The 24338-nt window shown below is 41.0% G+C and overlaps 1 protein-coding gene across 1 annotated transcript; it reads right to left on the bottom strand.

Moving 5' to 3' along the window:
* Positions 1 to 10337: 10337 nt before the first annotated feature.
* On the bottom strand, positions 10338 to 23633 carry aadac (arylacetamide deacetylase). The gene is made up of 5 exons (XM_049577243.1): positions 22658 to 23633; positions 20449 to 20677; positions 19841 to 19910; positions 17711 to 17882; positions 10338 to 13673 (listed from the first exon to the last, which is right to left on the bottom strand). Exons 1-5 carry the CDS (start codon positions 22796 to 22798, stop codon positions 13047 to 13049), a joined length of 1239 nt encoding a protein of 412 aa, XP_049433200.1. The 5' UTR covers positions 22799 to 23633; the 3' UTR covers positions 10338 to 13046.
* Between the last annotated feature and the right edge of the window lie 705 nt (positions 23634 to 24338).

Genomic DNA, 24338 nt, shown 5'->3' with positions numbered 1-24338 from the left:
TTTCAGTCAGCATTGTGCTGTATTACATTTGAATATAATAAAATATAACTTAACTAATAATAGTTGGCTGCTAATTCAATTTTCTGAGGAAGATGGATTGAGGAGTTTCTTTTATCTATGTCACTTCTATGTTTCATTATCTCTAAAGTCCCTCCCAGAACACATTTTAAATACTTATACTAATCATTTTATTAAACATGGTTTTACCACATAATGGTTAAAAATGAATCCATGAAAAGGGGCTAGAAGCAGATCTACCCATTCTCCCTCACTGAGAGATTCTTGAGATCTGGCCCAACCCTGCTTTCACTTTCTACTTTTTCCAGTGCTGACAGGACTACAAGAGCTAGACCAGTCAGTTGAATGGTAACACAGCAGCGTGCATCAACATGGCTTGCATTAGCCTCACAAGAAAAATTAGAGAGATTCAGCAATACATGTTAGAGTCTTGGTGAAACCCAGACCCACTTTGATCTTGCACTGGGGGTTTAAGGTTTTTATTGCCAGTACTACGTCTAACATTGGTGTAATGTACCGAATTTTAGAGATGCAAATTTCATATTGCATTATGTTGTGTTCACACTGGGCACAAATAAAATGATTTGCACAGGTGAATTACATGTAAAGTCAATGTAAAGACGCAATAAGGCACAAATTCCCACCAAGCAGGGTGATGGACGTGACATGAATGGTGCAAATGAAGCACGTAGCGCACGTAGTGCAATTTTGCGTCATACTGAATAGATTAATGAACTTCCACCAATACGTCCTCAGCATCATACATCCCTGGAGGATCTCAAGGCTGATCAGCTATTGCGGTGCAAATTGGTCGCTGAATTTCAGATTTTTCAACTCTCACGAATAGGTGTATGATGCAAAATCGCACTACTCGCTTAATTCACGTCAGACACGTCCATCGTGTCCATCCCACCAAATCTGCGTCTTTTGTATGAGTTAAGTACCATATCTAGCCCCGCATAGGTTTGAATCCCAGATTTTAGGGGAAATGCACAGACATTGCCCCCTTCTGTAGAGGAATGTGAAAACACCAACACCAACACCTCTGTTGGGGAATTAAAAAACAATGCTGTTGAGCAACACCATCCATTGCAAGTACTAATGTTCATTTTGGATTAGGGTGTTTTGTGTTTTTTGCCACCACAGTTAGCATTGCAGTTCAGAAGTCCCATCTTACTATTTGGCTTTTCATCAGGGCTCAGTCAGTCATACTGTAGACAGGCTTTTCAGTTCAGAATTTTAATACCCTTCTAGCACAAACAATACTAAAAGGTAAATAATTATAGCTGCTGCGCAGTGATGAGTCGGGTCCGGGCATTTTTAGGCAATTCTGAGCAACAAACAGAAGAATTGGAAGATATTTAGGAATTTAACAACACAGTCTGCCTTTTCATCTGCTGAGGCTTGAATTCACAACCTCTGAGACTAAGAATCAGTTTCTATCTCACTGAGCTAATTAGTCAGTGACAATTCATGTGTAGCTTCACAAACTGACTAAGCCAGATGTGCATGTTTAGCAGTTGTACATGCATGGAAAAGCAGATTTCAAACCACTGTAAAAAAAAAATTCAGTTATCGAAACAAAAATCTGAAAATACACATATTGCATCTAGACAGCATGGAGATGTTGGTAATTTATTTCAACAATGATTGATTTGCTTCATAAGTGAAAAACTGATGTTTAACTAGTTGAGCTATGTGCAAAGTGAGAAGCCTCAGATGGTTTCACACTGAAGTATTGACACTGGATCTTTGTGCAAAGTTTGGTTTATTTTCAAGCATGAGAAGGCAGATTTTCTAGCAGAAAAAAGACTTGAAGATGCTGCACAGTGATGAGTCACACTCAGGCAATTTTAAGCAATAAGCTGGAGCACAAGAAGATGATTACATTACAATGTGATTGTGCACCAGAACCTAAGATGGTCATCTACCACTCTGAGCTAATTGGCAAGTAGCAACTCAACAGTGGCTTCACAAATTGAATAAGCCATTCACTGTTGTGTAGGAAAGCAGCCATCCATGCATGGAAAGGGAGATTTGAAACCACTGTAAAAAATTCAGTTATTAAGACAAAAATCTGAAAATACACATATTGCATCTAGACAGCATGGAGATGTTGGTAATTTGTTTGTAACAATGATTGATTTGCTCTATAAGTGAAAAATTGATGTTTAAAGCTATAGTGTGTAACTTCTGTCGCCTCCCAGCAGATAGTGCGTTATTACAACTAATAAGCCGGCGGCACTTCCATGTACACAGAGTAACACTCGCCAGTCGCCACACACCGTACACAGAGTAACACTTGCCTTTGTGGTAGGATCCACTTCTGAACTGTGTCTCGGCCGCTTCTCCGCCATGTTGCTTTCTCTTTCTACCTACTTACCTCTTGCTATGACACTCTCCGCTCTTCCTCCCCCTCCCTTCTTGTTGTGAGGAAGCATTTCCTGTGTGCCGGTTGACACGCATACTAAAAATGATATATATTGAAAAATACCGCAAGATGTTAGAGGAGCCAATCGGCTTAATCAGCATTGTGTCATCTCCTCTAGTAGTGGCTTGGGTGAAACGGACATTTACGGACCTGTAGAAGTTACGCACTATAGCTTTAAAATTGCCATTTTTGACTCCAATTGGTCACATTAGAGCAAGCTGTCAAAAATTCAGTTTTTGAGATAAAATTCTGAAATTTGCCACACATCATCTACCATGACTCTAGAATTTTGTCATTTTTTTCATGAACATTGAAGATTTATTTAGCAAGAATTTGCATGTATATGTTTACAGTCAAACATTTTGATGCACTGTAGGCTCAATATTTGATCAATCAAAAATCTGAGAAACATAGTTTTTGTAGGACAGTCTGAAGATGTTCTGTAGCAAGTTTGGTGTCAATTGAGCCAAAATTGTGGGTGTAGATAGGTTTAAGAAGTTTTACAGGTTTTGAAAAAAAAAAAAAACGATGTGATGAACTTCATAATTTTTAATAGGTCTAAATGTACAAAAGTTTCTTCAGTATTGGGGCTACAGTGTGATCAAAGTTGTGAAGCTGTAGCATGTATGGTTGATTTGTTATGAATTTTCAAAGTTTTGAACTTTAGACGCTTGCTGCAACGCCACCATCAGGACTATTGGCTTGAGTTTACAGCTGAGGATATCTTTGATATCTGCAAAGTTTGGTGAGTTTTCACCCATGGGAAGTATGATTTCCTCGGAAGAAGAAAGAAGAGGAATACCTACGTAGGATTACAATAGTGTCCTGGCAGCTTAGCTGCTCGGACCCTAAAAATGAGGTGTGCCCAAATGGTTTATGATGCATATGCTATAACAACAACATCTCCAGTTAGACTTTGACCCAAGTCATTTGTCACATGACCTCATTATTGTCACTCCCCAAGCCCTGCTGAGCTGAGCTCAGTGTCCATTATTAAATATGTCCCTATGGTAAGTAAAATCCCTATGGTACCCAACCTTGCCAACCATTGCTTTTGTTTTGGTAGATTTATCTCACATTTTTCCTGTGTAAAGTGAAACTCATGATGTTCTTTGAGTATTTCTGTGAACTTGAGCTGCTTTTCTTGTTCCTCAGCACTCCATGTCTTTAACATCTGAAAAAAAGTGTTTTTGTTATCCTACATTAAAACAGAGGACCATCTTCAACACCAGTCAAAGAAAACAGTATTGAGTTTTGATCTGTGTTGTATTTGTTTTTCATGGACTTAACTGACCCCAGCTTGAGTAATGTAGCACCTTACAGTGTGACCTTTTTTTAACCAGGTCATTGGTATGATTTTCCTTTGCGTTCCAAGAACCAAGGTTGTGATATTGTGCAATATCCCAGGTAGTGTCGGGGTACCAGGGTGACACACACTTAGGATAGATAATGTTTGAAGGGTTTGGATTTGGCTGGTATGCGAGCACTGCATATGTTACCACTGTATTATTCAGTGTTTATCATCAGGTTTACTCGTTAGACTGTGTGTATCACAGGTTTCAAACATTAATACTAGCTCAGTTTTTCCCCCATTGTTTTTCTCTCTCTCGCTTCTGAATCACACTGATTACTCAAGACCTTAAATAACAAAATACTTCTATCCTCAGCTTGCTGTAGGAATGTTATTGTGGTATGAGTCAGAATTTTACTTTTTTCAGTAAAGTGTATCTCTGGTGTTGGTTTGTCTGGTTTATTGAAACCTCTCTGATATACTCTCCCATTCAAACATATATTTCTATATATTTGGAATTGTCAGGTTTCAGCTCTTATGTAAGCCAACCCTATGTTGGACTGTCGGTGACCTTTGACTCAGTGCCTTGCGTGTGTCATGTCCAGTGGCATGGTCAGGGATAGGTTCTTCCTCCTCCATGTCCACCTCTCTTTCATCAGCCACATTTCCAGAGGGTGTGCCTCCAACTCTTCCCCTCTGCTTTCTTATATGTTGTGTAATATTCAACAAGCTGTCACCACCTGATTCATAATCTTAATGTTGTGACCATTTCTTTTTTGAGCGAGCAATGCCAGCAAGTTCTTAGTCTGCCAAAAGCCACTTCTACACACATTCTTGCTCAACTCAGTTTGTAATTAAACCATTGCTGGTCTTGTCCTTGTCTTTCAGGATATGGTTTCTGGACCCATGGCAGCAGTGGATATGCTGCATCAGCTATTATTGATAAGGAAACATCAGTCTACAGTGGGAAAAGTCTTCTAGACTGGTCTTTCTGGAAAATGAAGAGTTTGTAAACACTCTTGAATCATGTACTTTTCCAGGCCAACCTACAGTCCCAAACTGTAGTTTATGGTCTGCTACCCTCAAATGAGTCCCTCTTGAGTCACGTACAATGGTGGAGACTGTTTCTTTGGTTATCATGCAGGCAGTAGAGATGCCTATACCGAAAAGGTGTGTGATGGATTCTTTGTCAATGTTACAGCAACACGGTGCTCCACTGTCAAGGGTATCCTGTACCGAGGTTCTGTGCCGCTCAAGGTATGGTCTCAACTGCTGGCAGAGGTAGAGGAATGTGCCCATGCCCTTGAAATTTCAACACCAGTCAGTGTCACTCCAGACACTTGTGCTCTCCCATGAAATGCGACACCTTGCTTTTGTCCAGCATGACCTGTTAACACATACAGAATCAGCATCTGATTAAATGGTCAAGTTGGTTTGCCTGTTTGACACCATCAGAAATAGCCAATGTTTGAAGCATAGTGTTTTACCACTAGGATGTGATCGTGTTGGTATGAGAATTTGCTAGATGTGCGTTTCAGGATTCACTTTGATGACTTTCAGGTGAAAGCTGAAGTGTCCGGAGTGTTGCTAGTAGCATCAGATATAGCCTGATCAGTTTGTAATGTCGCTGCAAAATTTTTCTCCCCCTGTCTCCTTTGCAGTTTGCTCAGTTGCTTTTTATGTTCAATTGTGATGTGAGCAATTATACTTTGGTTTCCCCTTTTTCTGTGGGCTAATTTAATCAAATACCACAGGAATGTAGATAAGTATAGCAGCAGCCATCTTGTTTCAAGTGAAAATTACCCATAATCCAATGAAGGTCTGAGAACCAGAGCAACTACTATAGTGTGAACAGTAAAAGGACTGAGGCCTCATCAGAGCTGAAGTGGACCAGAGAGAGAACTGAGTCCTCTTGTAAATGAACTGACAAGGTGAACACAAGAAGAACTGAGTCCCTTTCCTGTTGGTCCACTTTTTGGTCCACTTTAAGAGGACTGACTTTGGTTCATTTAAAAAGGACTATATGTGAAAACACCCCATATATTGACATAGTTATGGTTTTACTTTGATGTGGCCCTGCAGTGCAGCTATGAAGCCCCTCGCTTTCAGATGAACTTAAAGGCGCTGTATGTCACCAAAACGGTTACTGCGCTCAAATTCAAAATACTGCTGCAAGTCGTGTCCACCCCCCCTCCCCTACAGATTTGAGGTTGCTGGACACCGGCACGCTGGAGACTGATTTGTTTGCCCACGTCGCCGCGTTCTTGATCTTCAGTTTTCCAGCGGACCGTTCGAGCAAGTCCAGTTTCTCTGCTGCTAACGCTGCTGCCGGGATACAGCTGAGGAAGAGCCAGCTGCTAATGCTATGTACCGGGACACTGCTAACGCTGCTTGCTGTGCTACTGTAGCTCAGTCGTAACTATAACTGATGCTGAGACTCTACTGACTGCATGACTGGCAGACGGCGGTGGGTGGCGCAACAGGCCAAAACACAAATTCAAAACATAAACATGATTTGCAGAATGCAAAAAAATGTTTTAGATGCAAATATTCTGGCCGTACTATTGTTGTCGGTGAGATCAGTATGTTATATGAACATTATTCCTTAGTCTCTGAGACATATTAGGATGATTTTACCATTATTTGCTTTAGATTTCTTACATATAGCTCCTTTAATATTGGAGGAAAAGCTTAGCGTTTGTGTGTGCTATAGACTGTTGCTGTTTGATGTGTTCTACATTCCACATCTGATGACATGAGGTATCTTCCGTGTCTTCCTTGTCCTGCGTCCTTGCAAGCGTTACAGGCCAGTGTGGTTTTGTCTGTTTTTTCAAGTGTCCGGCTGAAAAAGGACCAAGCGCGAGAGTCCTTCAAGTGGACTCAGAGCATTTTTCTGTGCCTATGTGAACACTCAAAAAGTACTCAAACCTCTCTCATACAAACTTCCCTTCAAGTCTGCATTGCGGTTTATGCATTGTGAACAGAAAGCACTCCAGGTTTGCTGTGCCCTTTGCCAAGAAAGTACTGCACTTCTGCAGATATGGAATAACGAACACATCAAAGGGCAACTGTTTGCAAAACACAGAAAGGTTTTCTTCCAATTTTCAGTTCATATGAAAGCTAGGGTCTTCATTTGGTTCGCACTGCAGGGCCCATCAAAGTGATTTATATATCAATGTTCAAAGTAGCAAAGTTCTGACCATTAGAGGAATTACAGTGTAAACGGAAAAAGGACTGAGGCCCCATTAGGTCCTCTTTCAAATGAATTGACAGTGTGAACGCAAAAGAACTGAGTCCCTTTTCTGCTGGTCCACGTTCTGGTCCCAGGACTGAGTTTGGTTTGTTTGTAAAGGATTATATGTGAAAACACCCTTAACTTCATAGGGCTTTAATACGTTAGACAGGGTCAGGTGCTTTCTCTCAGCCATGACTTATCACACCGTACTTGATCCCTCATTGCATTTACATTGGCGTCTTTCCTGGAATGAGTGCAGGAAAGAAAAGAAAAAGTGAAATACTGGGCTGCGTTCTGTGCGTGTGTTTCAAGTTTCATAATAAACACCGGAGGAGATGAATTGAAATAGAGCCAATGAGAAAAAGCAGCAGAAAAGTTCATGTGAGGATAAAAACAAAACCCAAATCTCTATAATGTGACATCCTAATGTGACATTTTTTGGGAAGATAATTCAACATTGCAGTTCAGATAACTGTGGCTACTGAGGCAACAGGGGAAACACAGGGCACTTGGTCTTTATACAGGTTTGTAGGTAGATTCTTTGTATGCTGAAGTTAAGGTCAAGCACTTATTCTAAGCAGTGATAATGGTGTAGTGATACAGTTTTAAATGGGACTCATAATTGATGAAGAAAATAAATCTACCTTGACTGGCCTTGTCTTCAGATTGTTTAATATTTAACCTTTGAAAATTATGTGATTTAATTTCAAGCCTTATGTTAGACTAAACCTGAGGGAAAATCATGTTACACTAAGTGTATGTTTTATGTACGTGCTTACTCATACTTACTCACATTCCTGTGTGTGAACAGAGTAAGTATTTGTGCTCTTTCTCTACTGTATGTATGTGTAATCCCTGCAAAACCACTATGCATTATTAACAGTTTCCAGGAATCATCTGCCATAATCCATTTCACGCTGTTGTTATTAGCCCTCCGTAGCAGAGAAGGAATTTGGGAACAGTCCTAACTGCCGATGTACAGAGGGATAAATAACTACATACACACATAAAGTACGAGCACGCAGACCTACACACAAGGTCAGCATACAGAGCAATATGACCAGCATAGTGTAGCACATAAATAGTCGACTCTATGCCCAAGAGGCATGCAGTGTTTTGTTTAACATGTCCTGATGAACGAGGTTGACCTATTTGAATCATCCTTTTGTAAAAATGGTTTGTTCGCACTCATGCATCAGCCTCTTTGCTATTCTGAAGAGAAAAAATAAAAGCTGCTTTTCTGGTCCAACCTCTTGGATAGAACATGTGTAGGTGTGTTTGTGGTAGATTTGTTGGATACAATCCACAGTATGTTTGCAGATTAACTGTACTCTCCCTCAGCTTTATGAACTCTTAACAGATCCAACCTTAACTGCTCCGCCTAAAGTGGCACCAAGTGGATTTGATAGTCTGAGTCAGCTTAAACAGAATAGTTTATGACCACATCATCCTGTTGACTTTGACTATGTGAAATATTTGTCAAAATCCTCTACATGACAGGACACTTCTGCAGTGGTGCCCCTAAAAATTTTCTATAGGGGTGGCCAGATGGGGCCACTTAAAATCTTGGGGTGGCACACCAAAACCAAAACCCATAACTGCTTAAGAAATGCTATTATGCTGTTGGGGTATATTGGCTAGTTTAAAACTATGTCAGTATAGAGTTAAGGAATCGCATACTAGTATACTTTGGTTTCTTATTTTATAGTTAATGTTTTTAAAGGGACATTTTGTAGCTTTTTCTGTTGTTTATTGACAAAAATCGATGTCTGCATTCATGAATATATCATCATTGGTGTATTATTACCTCCACCAATAATCTGACTTATTCTCGTAAAAGGAGAATTTCGGATTTGTTTGTACATTGGGTGATAAGTAATTTGGTGGGGTTCCGCAATGTTTCGCCATCTTGAAAATACATCTGCCAGCAAAGGGACATATAGCACTACCAGTGAATATCCCCGCCTTCAGCATTTTCGTCGTGAGCCAGGCCAACGCTGCTTGACTGAGAAGCTGAAGGAGCAAGAGGTGCTTCACTACTACCCCTGCACTACTGCAGCATAACAAAGTCCCATTCTTTGAGCATAATGCAGGATCATGCATATGCAGCATCACGGGAGACGGAATCCTCGTAGCTAAGAAAGAGCAAAAGGGAATCAAAAAGGCAACGTGACCACCGAATTCAAAAAACGAGGGTCAACATCGGAGTAGCCTTTCCCAGGTGGAAAGAGCTGCTGAAGGAGAAAGGTAATGCAATCACAGGCCAGCAATGATCCGAGGAGAGGGATGAGGTGTGTGAGGTTGAGCCACTTGTCAGTTGTCAAAAGACAAGACGTGATTGGTTTGTTTCAATTTACATCCGCCCCAACAATCCTACGTTGTAAACACAGCCAGCATGGTGAGGAGGGGGTTTGTCAACTCGTGTGTGTCTGTGTAGGAGCCTGAATAAATACTCCATGAAGTATCGGATGACATGGTTTCATCAATCTTAACATTTGGTACACAGCGGCCACCGTTGTTGCAATACACGTTTGAAACAGTGAGGCGCTAGAGTACGCTATTCATTTGAATGCAATATACGATTTCAACGTTAGATGGGAGGAATTCCTACACACTGGCTTTAATTATCTGATGTGCATAAAGTAATACTGGTACAATCCTGTTGTTATGTATCCACACATGTTAAGCTTCTCATTTTTCTTCATATATGCTGGTTGTTCCCTCCCTTAAAATGACAAGTATACAGCTTTATTTGGAAGAGTATATTGATTAATTGATTGTAGGGATAACAAGTTTTATTGGGGGCAACATTCTCAAGTTGAAGGGAGACTCGTGGGTACCCATAGAACCCATTATCACTCAGATATCTTGAAGTGGGAGTTCAAGAGACCCCATAAGCTATGCTGACATGGTTGGTACCAATGGATGCCTTAAGCTACTACTACTTTAAACTAACTTACTACTACCTTTACTGAAAAATCTGTACTTTCTCCACCTATGCATTAGCTTAAAAACATGTGTGGACAACCATAAATTAAAGTTGATTTCTCAACCTCAACAATGACTCTCAGCAACAGAGTTCTCTTTATTCAACAGCAGTGAGAAGAGGAGTCGAGCTGCCATAGTAGCAGAGCAAAGAGCTGCTACGGGAGCTGGGTTATACAAGCAAAAATGCGATTGGGGCAGAAATGCTTTAATTCCAGGGGCGGTGAGACTGGTTGTCCCTGTAGAAGCCAGCAATTGTATTGGTGCCTCCTCGGGGCACCACTGCACTGATGTTCCTCTTTTCTAATGTCTTTCTCTCGTGTTTCTGTCTTTACACAGTTTATGATTGCACACACACAAGTACAATTGATCCGTAGTTACAGGTCAAGTTAATTTATTGACAGATAACATTAGAATTAAAAATGATGCAAATCACAAGTTCTCCAAGAGGGAATAGAAATAGTCATATTTACAACGGAGAATGTAGCAGTGCTTAAGCAAACCAGCCACGTTTCTGTCACAAACAGACACTTGATTAAAAGTCACATACTTTATATGATAGTGTATCTTCTTTGCAAAAGCAAGAAAAAAACCCCCTCAAATCATGGCATGCCTAAAAATGGTGACTTTTTGGTGTTTTGTTAATCAGCTGTGTCTCTTTTTAAACACTTAGCCTTAAAGAGCAGTGAGACATTGAATAACAGAGACATTCTTGTGAGGGATTATTTTTTTTGGTAACCTTTACCGCCCTGTTATCTATTAGATAGCCAGTCCACGTGCTGAGGAGTCACAGGGTGATGTTGCCCTTAGACAGAAAGATAAAGGAGATAAGAGGGAGAGACAAGTGAATGGTTTCAAGCCACCTCATATGATTGTTGGGCCTCAGGGGAAAACAAGCAACCACGTTTCCTCAGAATGCTATTAGAGCAGAGGACTTAAAGTCAACTGAGGATTAATAAACTGAAGTCATACCTTGACAAGCAGAAACACATATGGGCATACAAACTGGTAGCTGGTCTTGCACTGGCAACTTCCTCTAACAAAGCAACCTCTGTGTCATTGCCTATGCAATATATCCACTACACAAAGGCAGGTCTATATTCTGTACTGGGTTATTCATTATTAACGTGTAGAAGTTCACATTTATGACTTAATGAACATTATTCTTATTCCAGTATGATGTTTACATGTGTAAAGCTGTTTACTTACACTGCAATAAAATCATGCTTGAACAAAGAAGGCCGTAGTGCGCTTACACACACACACACACACAAACACACACACACACACACACACACACACACACACACACACACAAACACACACACAGACCTATAAATCTTATTATAGGGAGCTCACTTGAGACATGTGATGTAAATATTAGGAGGCAAAATAAAATGTTGCCCAAGCTTGACATTATTCCTCTCGTTGCCGTATTGCTATATCACACTAGCTAAGCTTAAACACAAAAAGTTGTGTATACATGGTCTGAAGAGTGTTTGGAGGTATGCAAATTGTTATTCAGTATGGAATGTGACTAATGAACTTTAATTGTGTTGCCCTGATGTACAGCCTTAAGACTTAAAATAATGTCTTTGTTATACTTCTGAAACTATGTGGAAATAAGACTAACATGTTGTGCTGATGAAGACACCATTCACTCAGCAATTTAAAGGTCCAGTGTGTAGGATTTCAGATGATATATTGGCAGATATGGGATTTAATTTAATATATATGGGTTTTTGTTTTTTTTTTGGTGTATAATCACCTGAAAATAAGAATCATTGTGTTTTCGTTACCTCAGACTGAGCCATTTATATCAGCCAGTCCTCCTCCATGGAGATCACCATGTTGCACTGCCATGATTCTACAGCAGCCCAGAACAGACAAACCAAACGCTGGCTCTAGATAGAGCCATTGGCATTTTCACGTCGGCCACTGTAGTTAGCAGCCCCACTGCAATGAGCAGCATTGAAAATGCATTTTTTTTAACATTAACTGCTTTATTAAGCGTTTTTACTGGTTTAAATCACCTGGTCCGTTTGTTTGGGAGTGGAGGAGACCTCTGCAGATATTTCAGCTCCCAGTGAATACCTCCTGAACAATGAACACTGAAGGAACTGGTAGAAGTTTCAGCTGGCTGCAGTCTGTAATCTGCACCACTAGATGTCACTAAATTCCCCTAAATCTTACAAACTGTTCCTTTAAATCACTTGAAGGATATATCATAAATATTATACAAGCAAACATCTCCCTTTGTGCCACGTGTATGGGTTACACATATAAGGGCTAATTGTTTTCCTTTTGCAAGCAACTGTGTTTAACAGAAAACCACTTGCCAGTCATTGATGCACTGTCAGAAACCACTACACAGGGGTTACAGTTTTGCAAACAGACAAAGCAATCATCAGGTGTCAGTACAGGCTACATTCAGTGTTCACTTTGGCTGATCTGCATATCATTTTTCATGTTGTGAAAATCCTTTCCTCCTTTGCTAGTACCTATACTGGATCCTTGAAACTCCAAATGGGATAGCTCAGATTTATTTTTTGGCATGCGTTAACAGTATTGATTCTGATGCAATGGATAATGGAACAGGTTGAAGGTCCTGTGATGGGAAACAAGAATCAGTAGTACCACAAAAGGCAAGCTAACCAGCAAAAAAACATACACATCTAACCTTACATAACACAACAAATTTTGCAATTTTTCCACCGTTTGTTTTTCCCCTAAAATCTCCCTGCATAATAGTGTGTTCATTGGACAATGAACACAGTACTACTATTGTTCTTGAAAGATGTCATATCTATTGTGTTTTACTCAAACCATCTTATTTGAACAAATGAGAACTATTATTTCAAAAATCCTTTCCTACTGGTATCTAATGTGGTACAACCCATGAGTGGAAAAACAAACGTTGATTGATTTCTTAACATATTTTCAGAAACATTGCATAACCAAAGAAAAAGAATAGAATAACAAAAGTTGAATGCCAGACAGGAACAAATTGCACCTAACCAACACTGGTGCATTGTGTGGAAAAAAAATGGAATGAAGACTAATAGTCAAGAGTTTTTTTTCTCTTTTTACAAGTTTTCCTTGAGCCATTTAATAAAGTTGTCTGTCATGCGATGTGCAATGAGGAAGTCAGTTGGCCACACAGTGAACATCAGCCCTCCATGAAATCCTTTGTCATAGTGTTCATGCGTCACCTCGACACCAGCAGCACGGAGCCGTGTGACATACATGATCCCATCATCTCGGAGAACATCATACTCACATGTCAGAATGTAAGCCTTGGGCAGAGAGCGTAAGGCAGTGTCTGGAACCAGGAGGGGTGATGCCCTCGGGTCAGCAATAGATCGAGATGGTCCATCCTTCCCAACTGCCTCCCCTCCGACTCCTTGCACCACGGCAGGAGCACTATAATTATATTTTCTGTGATACGTTTCTGGCAGAAAGGCGCTCCAGTTGACAAACTTCAGCAGGCTGGAAGACTCAGGGTTGTTGTGGGTGTTGGCCATCATGGCTCTGAAAAGGGCCTTGTCGCTGGTGAAGTACTCACTCCAGAAACGCACCATGAGGGTGCGCGGCAGAATGGGCATGTCCTGATTCTGCTGATAGGAAGGCGTGTTGAGATCCAGAGCCTGCAGCACGGGGTAGATGAGTGCCTGGGCCTTCAACTGAACCTGCTGTCCAGGCTCTTTTTGCAGCTGTGAAGAGAGACAGAGAGAGACAGGCATGTATTCAAAGAAAATTAAAATAAGTATTACCCAATCTAAAGAAACATGTGCTGAGAATTTTGTAAAACAGCATCATCTGATCACATGAACTAGATTTGTTTGTTTACAGGAAGAATTGTATCACACTCTGTGATCATATGTTTTTGCTGAGCTGTTTCTGAGCTGTTGAAAGCTCTCAACTCATGGATGAGAACTGGATTGGTGTGACAGTACAACTGTCCTCTAAAACATAACTTGCTCAACCGTATGCCAAAAATGTCTTAAGTATCTTTTCTGATTGTAGGGTCATTTATACAACGAGGATCATTTAGGGAATCCTTAAAACATATGAGCAAGGTAAGAATGTAACCTGTATTCAGGTATGAAAGTGTTGTGAGAGAATAAAAGATATTAATATAAAGGCAACTGAACCTATCTTTCTGGAATGTTGCCACTCCACTACCATGGTGAAACAAGATATGTTCAATGCCTCGATCCACTTGTAGTTGAATGCATCATGCTCGGCTGCGCCAGATGCTGCAGGTAGGTTAGCACTGAGTCGCTGAGCAGTGCCGCTTTACATACCTGCCTGAGAACCGCACCTTTTTTTTGGGAGACAGCCATGTCCCATGAGGGTAGATCATGGGCTCATTCTAATGACAGTGTGAACCAGTGGATGAACTATGCAAACAGGTTCCTTTTTACCAGCCTGATGTCCGACTCATGATGTCAGTGCTGTTGCCAAACATCTTCTAATTAGAGTGCCCAGGGGCATGATGCCTGATCCAGAATCTTGTGAGCCTGGAAGGTGAAGCACTAAATGGAAACCCCTACTCGTCATGGAGCAACACCAGAGGCCTCAAATAGTGACGTTCAAGGCCACAGAGGTAGTGCACCTGTTGCCTAGATTGTGGTGCTTTTCTTTGAGTTGATTCCAACCCCCTACAGCATCAGGTGCTGTGTTAACTGGACTGTGTGCAACAAGGCCCAACATCCACAATGGGCCATCAGTTTAAGGTTGTCTAGGGAGACTAAAGTTGGAATTATGCTTCTGCAGAGTTGCACATAAACGCCTTTACAAATCTATGCAGGCCTTGCAAGGCTTTTTATTGGTAATCATGGGACAATGAGGCTCGCAGCTGGGCGCATTGTGGACTTGGCACAATACACAAGTGACTGATCCAACATCCTGTTGGGAAATTTTCTTTTTCTTTCAGAGTTTGGTCGCAAGTTTCTGTGTATTTCTGAGTGATCTTGTAGAGCATACAGCTTGTACTTGTCATTGTCCATAATGTACGCTGATACCTCCAAATACTTTCACAGCATCGTGGTTTGTTCACAGTGTCACTGGGGTGAAATTGTTTTCTGATTTCTGCTATATGTTCTTTGTACTATGGTCTTCTAAACTTAACATTGCTTCCTAGTGGACACAAATGTTATACCCTGAGTCCATACAAGTATAGAAAATCACCCACAAACATGTCAGAATGATACCCATTTACATTGGCTTATGTGCAGCCCGCAGAGGCAGCAAACAGCTTTACACATTCCTTCCCCATTGCTGCAGTAGTCTTAGTACCTTTTGTACTTTAAAGTCAGTTCTTGAAAATCAAAACAAAGGGAAATTCTTGTATCTGGGAACATAAAATATGAATGTAGACATTTTGCAGTTCTGTGGTGACAAATCAATTGCCCCAGTTGACCATTTTTTATGAGTCTATCAGCCTCTAATATACACAGAATGATATGGCTAGTGCAGGCCTTCGACCAGCATAGGATGACTTGTGCATTTCTGGTGTTCAGGAGATATCTCTCTCCCTCTTATTTGCCTCCCGTGTCCTGATACTGCTGTTTCCCATTATGATTCTCGATAGTTGCCGAGGTACAGGAAGCAGAGTACTTCATCCTGACCTTAGCTGGCATTGGTCTTCCATGCCAGCAGCAACAGGCGCCTGGTGCAGGGCCAATATGATGATCATACATAAGCATGAAAAGGAAGGTCATGCCGAGTCCTGTAAAGCCATTGTTGGCTCTTTAGGATAATGTCACAGTTGCTAGAGAAACGTATTGGAAGAGTTGGGAGAGTGCTATCTTTATAGTGCCAGCTCCCTTGGTGCTGAACTGGCTCATCCTAGTACAGTGCATACATGCAAACATTAGTGTGCATGGATGTGAAATCATTGTGATACAAGCAGTGCTTTCAGCTCAATGTTATTGTCATTATACTTGGATAAAACAAAACACAGTCTTGTCATTCCAAGTATTTGTACTGTGTGTGAAACTGAAGCTAAGGGCATAGTATCAGAGAGACAAAAGTAAATTCCTAAGAGATTTTCTTAAGACAGCTAAACTCCTCACCTTGAGGAGGGTTATTCTCTGTGCCCTCATTTTGTCTGTTCAGGAACCTGTTGCCACTTGCACTGCTGAAGTTGTAGAGCCTATTTCATTTCTCTTTATGAGCTTCCATAGATCTTGTGTGATGAAATCCAAGTCCCCCTAATGCCTGGTTCACACTACACGACATTTCTGTCTGTTCTGACAGTCACTATGTCACATTATGCAATTGTGGAGTCATGAAATCGTGCAGTGACTTGACCGACAGACATGACACACTACACGATGGTCCACATCAATCATCCCGGGTCATCTTTCACGACATGTGTGATGTCATCGGGTTATTCTTGTCCTATTTTAATTTTTTTTTTTACTTTTACAATTATTTCAGTCACGGTGTCTGTTCATGTCCCAGCCAAAATGTTTTTGTAGTAATCTAAAAATGTGCCAGCAGATGGCAGGAGCTACATTTGAAGTACTGTACACAAACATGCAAGTCACTGATTCCTCCACAACAAGTTCCTGCAAATGTTTCACAATAAAAGCCTTTTTAGAAAATGAAGGGATTCTCTCAACTGAAGTCATAAAAGGCTTTTAATCTGAAACAGATACAGGAAGTATTGAGTTTGAAATGATGGCACGATGCATTAGCTTTATCAAGGCAAACAGGAGCGGATAAAAAGTAATGTGTAGTATGTAGTCTGTTTCAAATGAAGCTGGTAGCCTCTGCAGTTGTGGTGAGTAAAAGCCACTATTTTTTAATTGTTTAATTTTATGTCCGTCTCCATTCTAAAGAAGTAACATTGTTTGCTAGCTTGATGCTAATGGCAATACTCACCGGGTTGACAAAGTGCCTCTGCTGTTTCATGCCATCATTTTTCCCCTTTTACTCTGTGTGGTAACATCCCTAGAAGAAATATCAAAAAGGCTGGGGTGTTGTTGTCATACAGTTGTCTACGGCAGCAGGTCGTTCTGTGTTCCTATTGGTCAAAGTGACGGCTGCGACAGGAGCATTTGTGAATGACAAAAAGAAAATCAAACATGCTAGACTTTCTGTTGGAATGTCGTGAGGTGTCCTAGATGTGGCCTCGGTTGTCGTCTACTCTGACACACTACACGAGATGAAACGATGGATTATTGTGTACGACACTCGTTGTTCACGATCCATGCCGACACTGCACGCCGTTGCGTCGGGCTAGAATCAGGCTGATATCGTGTAGTGTGTACCAGGCATTAATCAGTATTTCAGTGACATTTTTATGCCCAATGGGAATATGAATATTTATTGTTTTCTTCCTGAAACCTTTCTCCTGACAGAACAATTGGACCCGCATTTTTTTAAATTATGTATTTTTCTTTATTTCTTTTTCTGCTACTACAATCTGGAATGACCATTTCCCTGAGTGTTATGATATGGTATTCATACAGTATAAACAATTTAAAAAGTGTACTATTTATCAAAAGTGAATTTGCATTGAGGAAATTTGTTTAAAATGAATGTAATTACCTGCTGAATAGTCAGTCAAAGTCACACCTGTGTATGACAGGCTATGCAATAGTATGTTGGTCACCTCAGACCCAGCGGTTATTTTAGTTCAGGGTAATACAATACTAGGTATCATAAACTGGCTCGTTAACCTTGCCTCACCTCTTCATACACTTCTACAGAACTGACACTAGAAAGAAAAAAATACCTGCTGGGAGACAGCAGCTGCCAGATTCCCCCCAGCACTATCCCCCGACACAGCAATGCGTCCTGGGTCCACAGAGTACTGGGCCAGCACCCCCTTCTGGAGGAAGTGTTTGACCACATTGTATACGTCCTCATATGGCACAGGGAAGTGGTGAGCAGGAGCAAGTCGGTACCTGAAAAAGCAGAAAGGCGCAGATTAAAGCTAGAGCATAAATAAACATGAACTCTGAAGGCCATGTGCACAGACAACATTTTGAGCCATGAAAACATGATGGCATTTGTAAGGGATAACCAGATCATTGGGTTAAGGGCAAAGTGAACATAGTTTTTCCTAAATAAGTTTGTAAACACATTCAAAAGCAGATCAGCTTTCTAATTTTATTTTGCCATGCTTGTAGAGAAAAAATAAGTGTATGACAAAATAAAATAACAAAAAGTTGCTCAATTAGGCTTTAAATTATGAAACCTGGGGTAATTGTTACAATAGGCTACCACATCTATTATCTACTTATTTTGCAACCTCTGCATAGGCTAACCTTAAAAGACTTAAGTGAAATTGCACAAATGACAATTTTTCATAATCAGTTTGGTGTAAATTTGCCAGATTTACAGTTCTTTTAAAACCATCTCTTCATACAACTATATCTTCTGGCATGGGTACAAAATAAAATAGGGGTGGTAAAACAAGGACTAGTAACTTTTTATGAAAAGCATCACCTGGAAATATAAACCTGGACCAAATTACACTGATAAATGTTGCAAATACAAAAAAACAATTGATTAAATTGCCAAATTTTTTTAATGTATGGATCGTCTTGTGCCACTTCTCGTTGTTATACTAACGTTACAACTGTGTTTTTGATCTATAAAGAGTCACATTAACTATATGACAATGGACTACAACCACATGCATTCAAGGGCCCTGACCAGCCAAGCCAACGGCAGGTCGTTGGTCAATGCTGGATCATGTCGAGCAACTTTCGCCCTAGGTTTTGTGCTGTATTCCACACCTTTTGCACTAGACGTCTTTTTTCGTCTGTTTATCTGCAAATTCAGGAAGCTGAATTGGTGTCGGAGATGGCCACTAAGCTTTTAATTTTGTTTTTTCATCATTGGGTTGTGTTGTTAATGTCCTAACTGGCCAACTTGAATGCACCCTGGTGGTCTTCCGGTTTCCCTTTTTTAGTGATGAATACAGTCTACTGCTGCCTGCTGGAGAGTTATTTCCTCTAACGCAGTTGCAGAACTAGTTTTGCTAGTGGGTTGTTGGCTGTAGCCTTTGCGGTGTGTTCACATGCACTTTTGGCAGAGGCACAGGCAACGTGAGACAATGCAACAGTTGGCCTCCATTGCCATGAGTTCTTTGATGTCAGTTTGGTGCGCCTGGGCCTTACCGCTCATGAACATGCTAACACCCTGGCTGTTTCAAATAAATACCTTAAAAGTTTGCTGACTCTAAGTGTTGCACCTACATTACTGATATAACGTTAATTACATACATTGGCACTGTCCTGAATTGTTTTGGGATTCAGTCTGCCAGCCAAAAGTTACACACAACTGACTGAGATTGTGAAACGCTGGAATTACTCATTGAAGCCTTCACAAATTGCAGACAGGAATTCGAATGAGGCAGATAAGACAAATACCCCCACACACCAAACAGCAATACATGGATCCACTGTTCCTCCCACTGCCAAATACTGTCAACAAGCACAACCATGTTATAAGCACAAAAAGAAAGTATGATGACTAAGTACGGTGTTTCATCTCAGTGCTGATTTAATAAAGCTGAAAAATGTTGAGTAATGAATTAGAGGGTAGAGACAGAGTCTTGGCAAAAGAAAGCTACAGTACTGAGAGGCAGAGTTGGTGCCGGACGTGCCAAAGAACAACAATGAGTGTAGCTGTGACAGGGGGAGGCAGGACGAGACCCAAATGAAAACCTTTTAGCTGCACTCTACTGCATCCTCACTTCCATCTAGCTTGTGACTAATGAGGGAGGACAGGCACAGGGAGGAAGAGCTGGGGTAACAGTAGGACTTAACTATGAATAATACAAATAAAACAGCAGTTTGTGCAGCGTATTAAAGCAGCTCCATAGAACTGACTATAAAAAATACAAAATACTTACTCTACAGAAAGAACCACTGCATCTAGCTCGGTGACAATTTTTCTGGCCAGGAGATCATACGGACTCATCACTGCATGGACAGAGAAAACACACATCAGAACAGAGACTCTAAAGCGACCCACCTTAATTATTGATACCCAGCGACTCCTGATATGCCATGTCACCTTCCATGAAGATAACATTGCAGTAACAGAGATCGGCCTGACATCTAGTCTAACACTACTTCCTGGCATGATCCATGTTTCTGTAATTGTTACAACCATTCAGCAGATTGCAGGAACAGCATGTGTCAAACTGCATGTCACGTCTTTACATTTTGGATTAGCACAGTAACCACCCTCTGAGGTTCCCACTGCTCTAGCAGACGGTGTGTTATTTCCTCAGGAAACTGGGAAGCTCTGTGGCTTGATAGTTGGCTCATTATTTATGATTCTGTCCTAATAGTTGTCACAAGGAGTCTATATAAAGCTGTAAAGCCATTTGTCACATCAATTTCAGAGTACTATCTCAATAACATACATATATTGTGTGATGAACACATCACCAGAATATGTATTATCCATTCGCCCTTCTGTCCTACCATCCATCCATCCAGACGATCAACTTACTGGAACTACCCAGACACCACCCTCCACCGTGCAGGTATATGACAGCCCTCCTGAGCTCAATGTCACCGCCCCTCTGCTTTGGCTGGTACAGCACCACCTCCACTCCATCAAATTTCTCCTCTGTCACCTTGACATGCTCGTCAGACACAGGCACTACCTTTTCAGCCAGAGTAATGAAGTACATCACCCCCATGTAGTCTTTCAGCCCCAGTAATTCACTGAAGTCTGCCTGGAATGGGAAGCAGCGAGACAGGCATGAGATACAGAGACAGACACATTACAGAATACATCATCGTTCATCAAACCTGAGCTATTCGTTATTACAGTACATCTTATACATACAGTGAAGCTACTGCAGGCAGTTTATCCTATGTAAACAACATCCTAGACCGAAGCTCATAATATTCAAAACAGTGACCGTTAAGATGCTAAACTATGTGGCTGATGGCCATATTACCGGGTGGGAGGGGGACTACAGTCATGTGAATATTACAGCCCCCTACAGTTATTTGTTTTGAGAAGTTGCAACTAAATGAGACACTGTAAAAGCATGACTCGTACACCATTATGTCTGATGAAGCAGGCTTATCAGCTGATGCTCTTCTACTGTGAACACAACACACTCATCAAAGAGGATCCACTCCAAACCCTACATATAATTGCGCACTCATATCAGTCCAAAAAAAGACACTAAAGCACTCTGTTTCTGTTGGTTTCAAAAGTAAAACTGGGCATTTGCTGAAAGGAATACTTCACCCCATAACGAGCATTTGTATATGATTTAAGAACCCAGTTTTATGCTGAGATCATGACGAAAACCTTTTCTGACATGAACGAAGAACCCAAAAGTTAATTGGTCTGTGTTATTGTGTGATGGTCAGATTCACCAAATTCACACAATAACACAAACTACCAATCAAGGCTCAAGTTCAAGAGGTAAAATCCCTGCTTTTGTTAATGGAGTCTGGCTTTGAGGAGTACAAAAGACTGTACTCTAGGGATTAGGGTTGTGTTTTTGGGGAACTAAGCATACAAAGGGATAGATGAGATGGGGATTATACTGCATCAATTGTGGGAGAGTTTGTAAACAGACATTTTGATATCGTTTTACTCTTGTTAAACATGGCCCCCAGTGACTTCTATTCACCAAGAACATTCGACGTCGCTGGATTCTTTGTTCACCGTGGAGGCATGCAAGAAAAACAGATGTTTTTTGATGAATTCAATGTAACACAGGGTGAATGAGTGACACACAAATAATCATTTGGAGGGTGAAGCATTCCTTTAAAACTATGAAGTGCCTTATAAAACAGGTAACAGTAAAATAAAGATACACTCGACCATTTAGCATTCAACTTGTCACTTACTATCAGTGTCTACATCCTCCAAGTGTATCATCTCATTAAAATGTAAGACACCTATAATTACAAATACTAATAATGGTCAAGGAATCAATCACTGATATGAATGGAAGTGTACAGGGTTGAGGGGCATTCATTTGGCTCTATAATTCAACAATCTAGGCTGAAATATAGTGCTTGACTCCGAATATCTTACTTTGTATGACACTTCATAATGTTTCATCCTGAAATACTATGAACACTATTCCCCCTACAGCATAAACAACAATGTCCTGAGGCAGCAGCCTGCACTTGCACTTTTTTCCCACTCACTGAAAAAGGCTATTTCTTGACACATATGCATTACTCAAACTATTGCAACACCTTCCTAACTGCTGAATGGACTAACTATGCTGTGCTTTTAGTATCAGAAGTGAGGCAAAACAAATGCACTTCTCATTTTTATATTAATATTACAGCCATGTATGTATTAATGTAAAGCTATATGTAGTCATATTGGCTGTATCACAATGGACTACAGTAAACACAGGCGTCTAACGGTCATAAACAGAGTCGAGTTTCCTTAATAAGCTCTATTATTAGAACAGGTGAGCAGGACTATACAACACATGGATTAGCTTCTGACATAATCTGGTGTAACAAGCATGTATATCCACATCAGCGAAATGCAATAAACCTGCCACCCTGTGCTCTGAGAGAACTAACCAAAGCAAGACAGTGTTGCATGTTTTTATATTTAATGTATGGCTAAATTATGGTATTGTGCATTAAATTGAAATTAGAAACCACTGTGCTAAGGGGATTTATTCCCAAAGTAATCAGAAAATCAAGAACAGAGTTTTCCTTACCAGGTGGCTGAGACTTCTGAAGAAAGAGTTGATGAGCATGAGTTTCCATCTCTCCTCTATCTCCTCGGGAATGGGCTCATAAATATAATAAGCGGTAAAAGAGCAGAGAGCGACGAATAAGATGATGCTTCCAAACCTCATTTTACTACGTGCGTCCCCAGCAACTGACTACAGGTTGCAAACACAAACAGGCTGGTAGCTGCGCTTGTTAGCAAGTCACTCCGGTGCGCCACAAAGCTTACGCTCGGAATTAATTTTGGATCCAGACCAGCTAAATATGACACCACGTGTTTGGTGTCATTTGGTGGTTATCGGCGTGCATGTTCGGAGCTTTCGTTCGCTGCTGCTCGTGCGCGCTCCGTAATTCATGTCCGTCTCGTGGAGCCGGAGAATTAAATTTTTAAGTGTCAGTGATATGGAGACAGGAGCGCGCACCCTGCGTACTCACGAGGCAGAACCGTCCCACCTTGGCCAGCACCGCAAATTCCTCAGGTGCCTCCTGAGTGTGTACAGCTTACACAGGACGCGCGACTAAACTTTGTGCCGATGCAACTGATGCTTAAAAATCACAGCCCATGAAACGACAGTGGTGCATGCATCCAGCTTTATTTCCCCTAGAGAGGTTTTGACGTAAAATACATCTCAAAGGTCAGTAATATTAAGCCTGTGGCGATTTTCTTTAAGAGGAAGTCACTCCATATTTCTGCAGCTGACGCACAAGTGTCAGCTGTGCGCTCCACGAGATACCCGTCTTGTGGCTGATCCGCCTGGGGCTCCTGGGTATGTTCTGTACATCCAAGTCCCCTTAGAACGTGAGAAATCCGCTGAACAGGAACAAGTTGTGGCACATAACCCCTGGGCTGCAGCATAAAGAAGTGACTGTAGTGCAGCTAAGCAGCTATGGTTGCAAGGCAGCCTAAGCTAATTATATTAATGGTGACAGAGCCAGATGAGATGTCTCATTTCCTGGCAGGACTGACTTCCAAAGCAATATGACTCTCTCATGCACTCACGTTTTGAAAGCACCCTGCACAAGGCACTGTTTTAGTGCTGCAGGAGTTTAAAAAAAGTTCAGCAGAGTTGTTTTTCCTCCCAGTACAGGATATTATTTTCATTTAGTTTGTCAGTTTCATTCCCATGCCATCATGAAAGAGGTACAGCACTCACAACAACATGGCATTACTGTGGGAAACTCTCAAATAGGTCCATGCAGGTGAGACTCTGGTATTGTTTCAGGCTGAATTCATTCTCACAGGGATCACATAGGCCAGTAATTACTGACAAACCACTTCCGTATCAGAGTTTACAAAAGGAAAAGCCTCTTAGCACAAATGTATACGCATGCAGTATTCTCATATGACATGGGGGTTAAAACCTCCAAAGCAAACTTCAGGCACTCGTGCATTTACACGGAGAAACAACGCAGAGATTTTAAACCAAAGCCTTGATCAAAGTGAAGGTTCTTTGGGTGCCGTTCTCTGCTGTGAAAGTGAGTTAGTTTAACAGTGTGTGTTGTATATTTGTCTGCAGGCTTCATCTCAGAAACCTGAACCACATGCCTGCACGTGACTTTGTGCTAACCTCTGTGTTGTGATCCTTTTAAATTTTCTCTCAGTCAGGTTGGAATTTGTAATTGGCTGGTGTTAAGACGCAGGCAAGTGTCTCCTTCCATCAGCCATCA

The sequence above is a fragment of the Epinephelus fuscoguttatus genome, linkage group LG5, assembly GCF_011397635.1.
Source record: "Epinephelus fuscoguttatus linkage group LG5, E.fuscoguttatus.final_Chr_v1".
In the NCBI taxonomy this organism is placed as follows: domain Eukaryota; kingdom Metazoa; phylum Chordata; class Actinopteri; order Perciformes; family Serranidae; genus Epinephelus; species Epinephelus fuscoguttatus.
Note: the sequence above shows the minus strand (reverse complement) of the source record. Positions and strands in the feature narration are given on the sequence as shown.

Bases quoted from the DNA above. Each gene is read 5' to 3' on its own strand.
- aadac (XM_049577243.1), bottom strand. From the start codon at position 22,798: ATGAGGTTTGGAAGCATCATCTTATTCGTCGCTCTCTGCTCTTTTACC. The intron at 19,911-20,448 runs GTAAGTTGATCG...CTGTCCATGCAG, and splicing joins GTGGTGTCTGGGTAGTTCCA to TGATGAGTCCGTATGATCTC. The intron at 17,883-19,840 runs GTAAGTATTTTG...CTGCTTTTTCAG, and splicing joins GCAGTGGTTCTTTCTGTAGA to GTACCGACTTGCTCCTGCTC.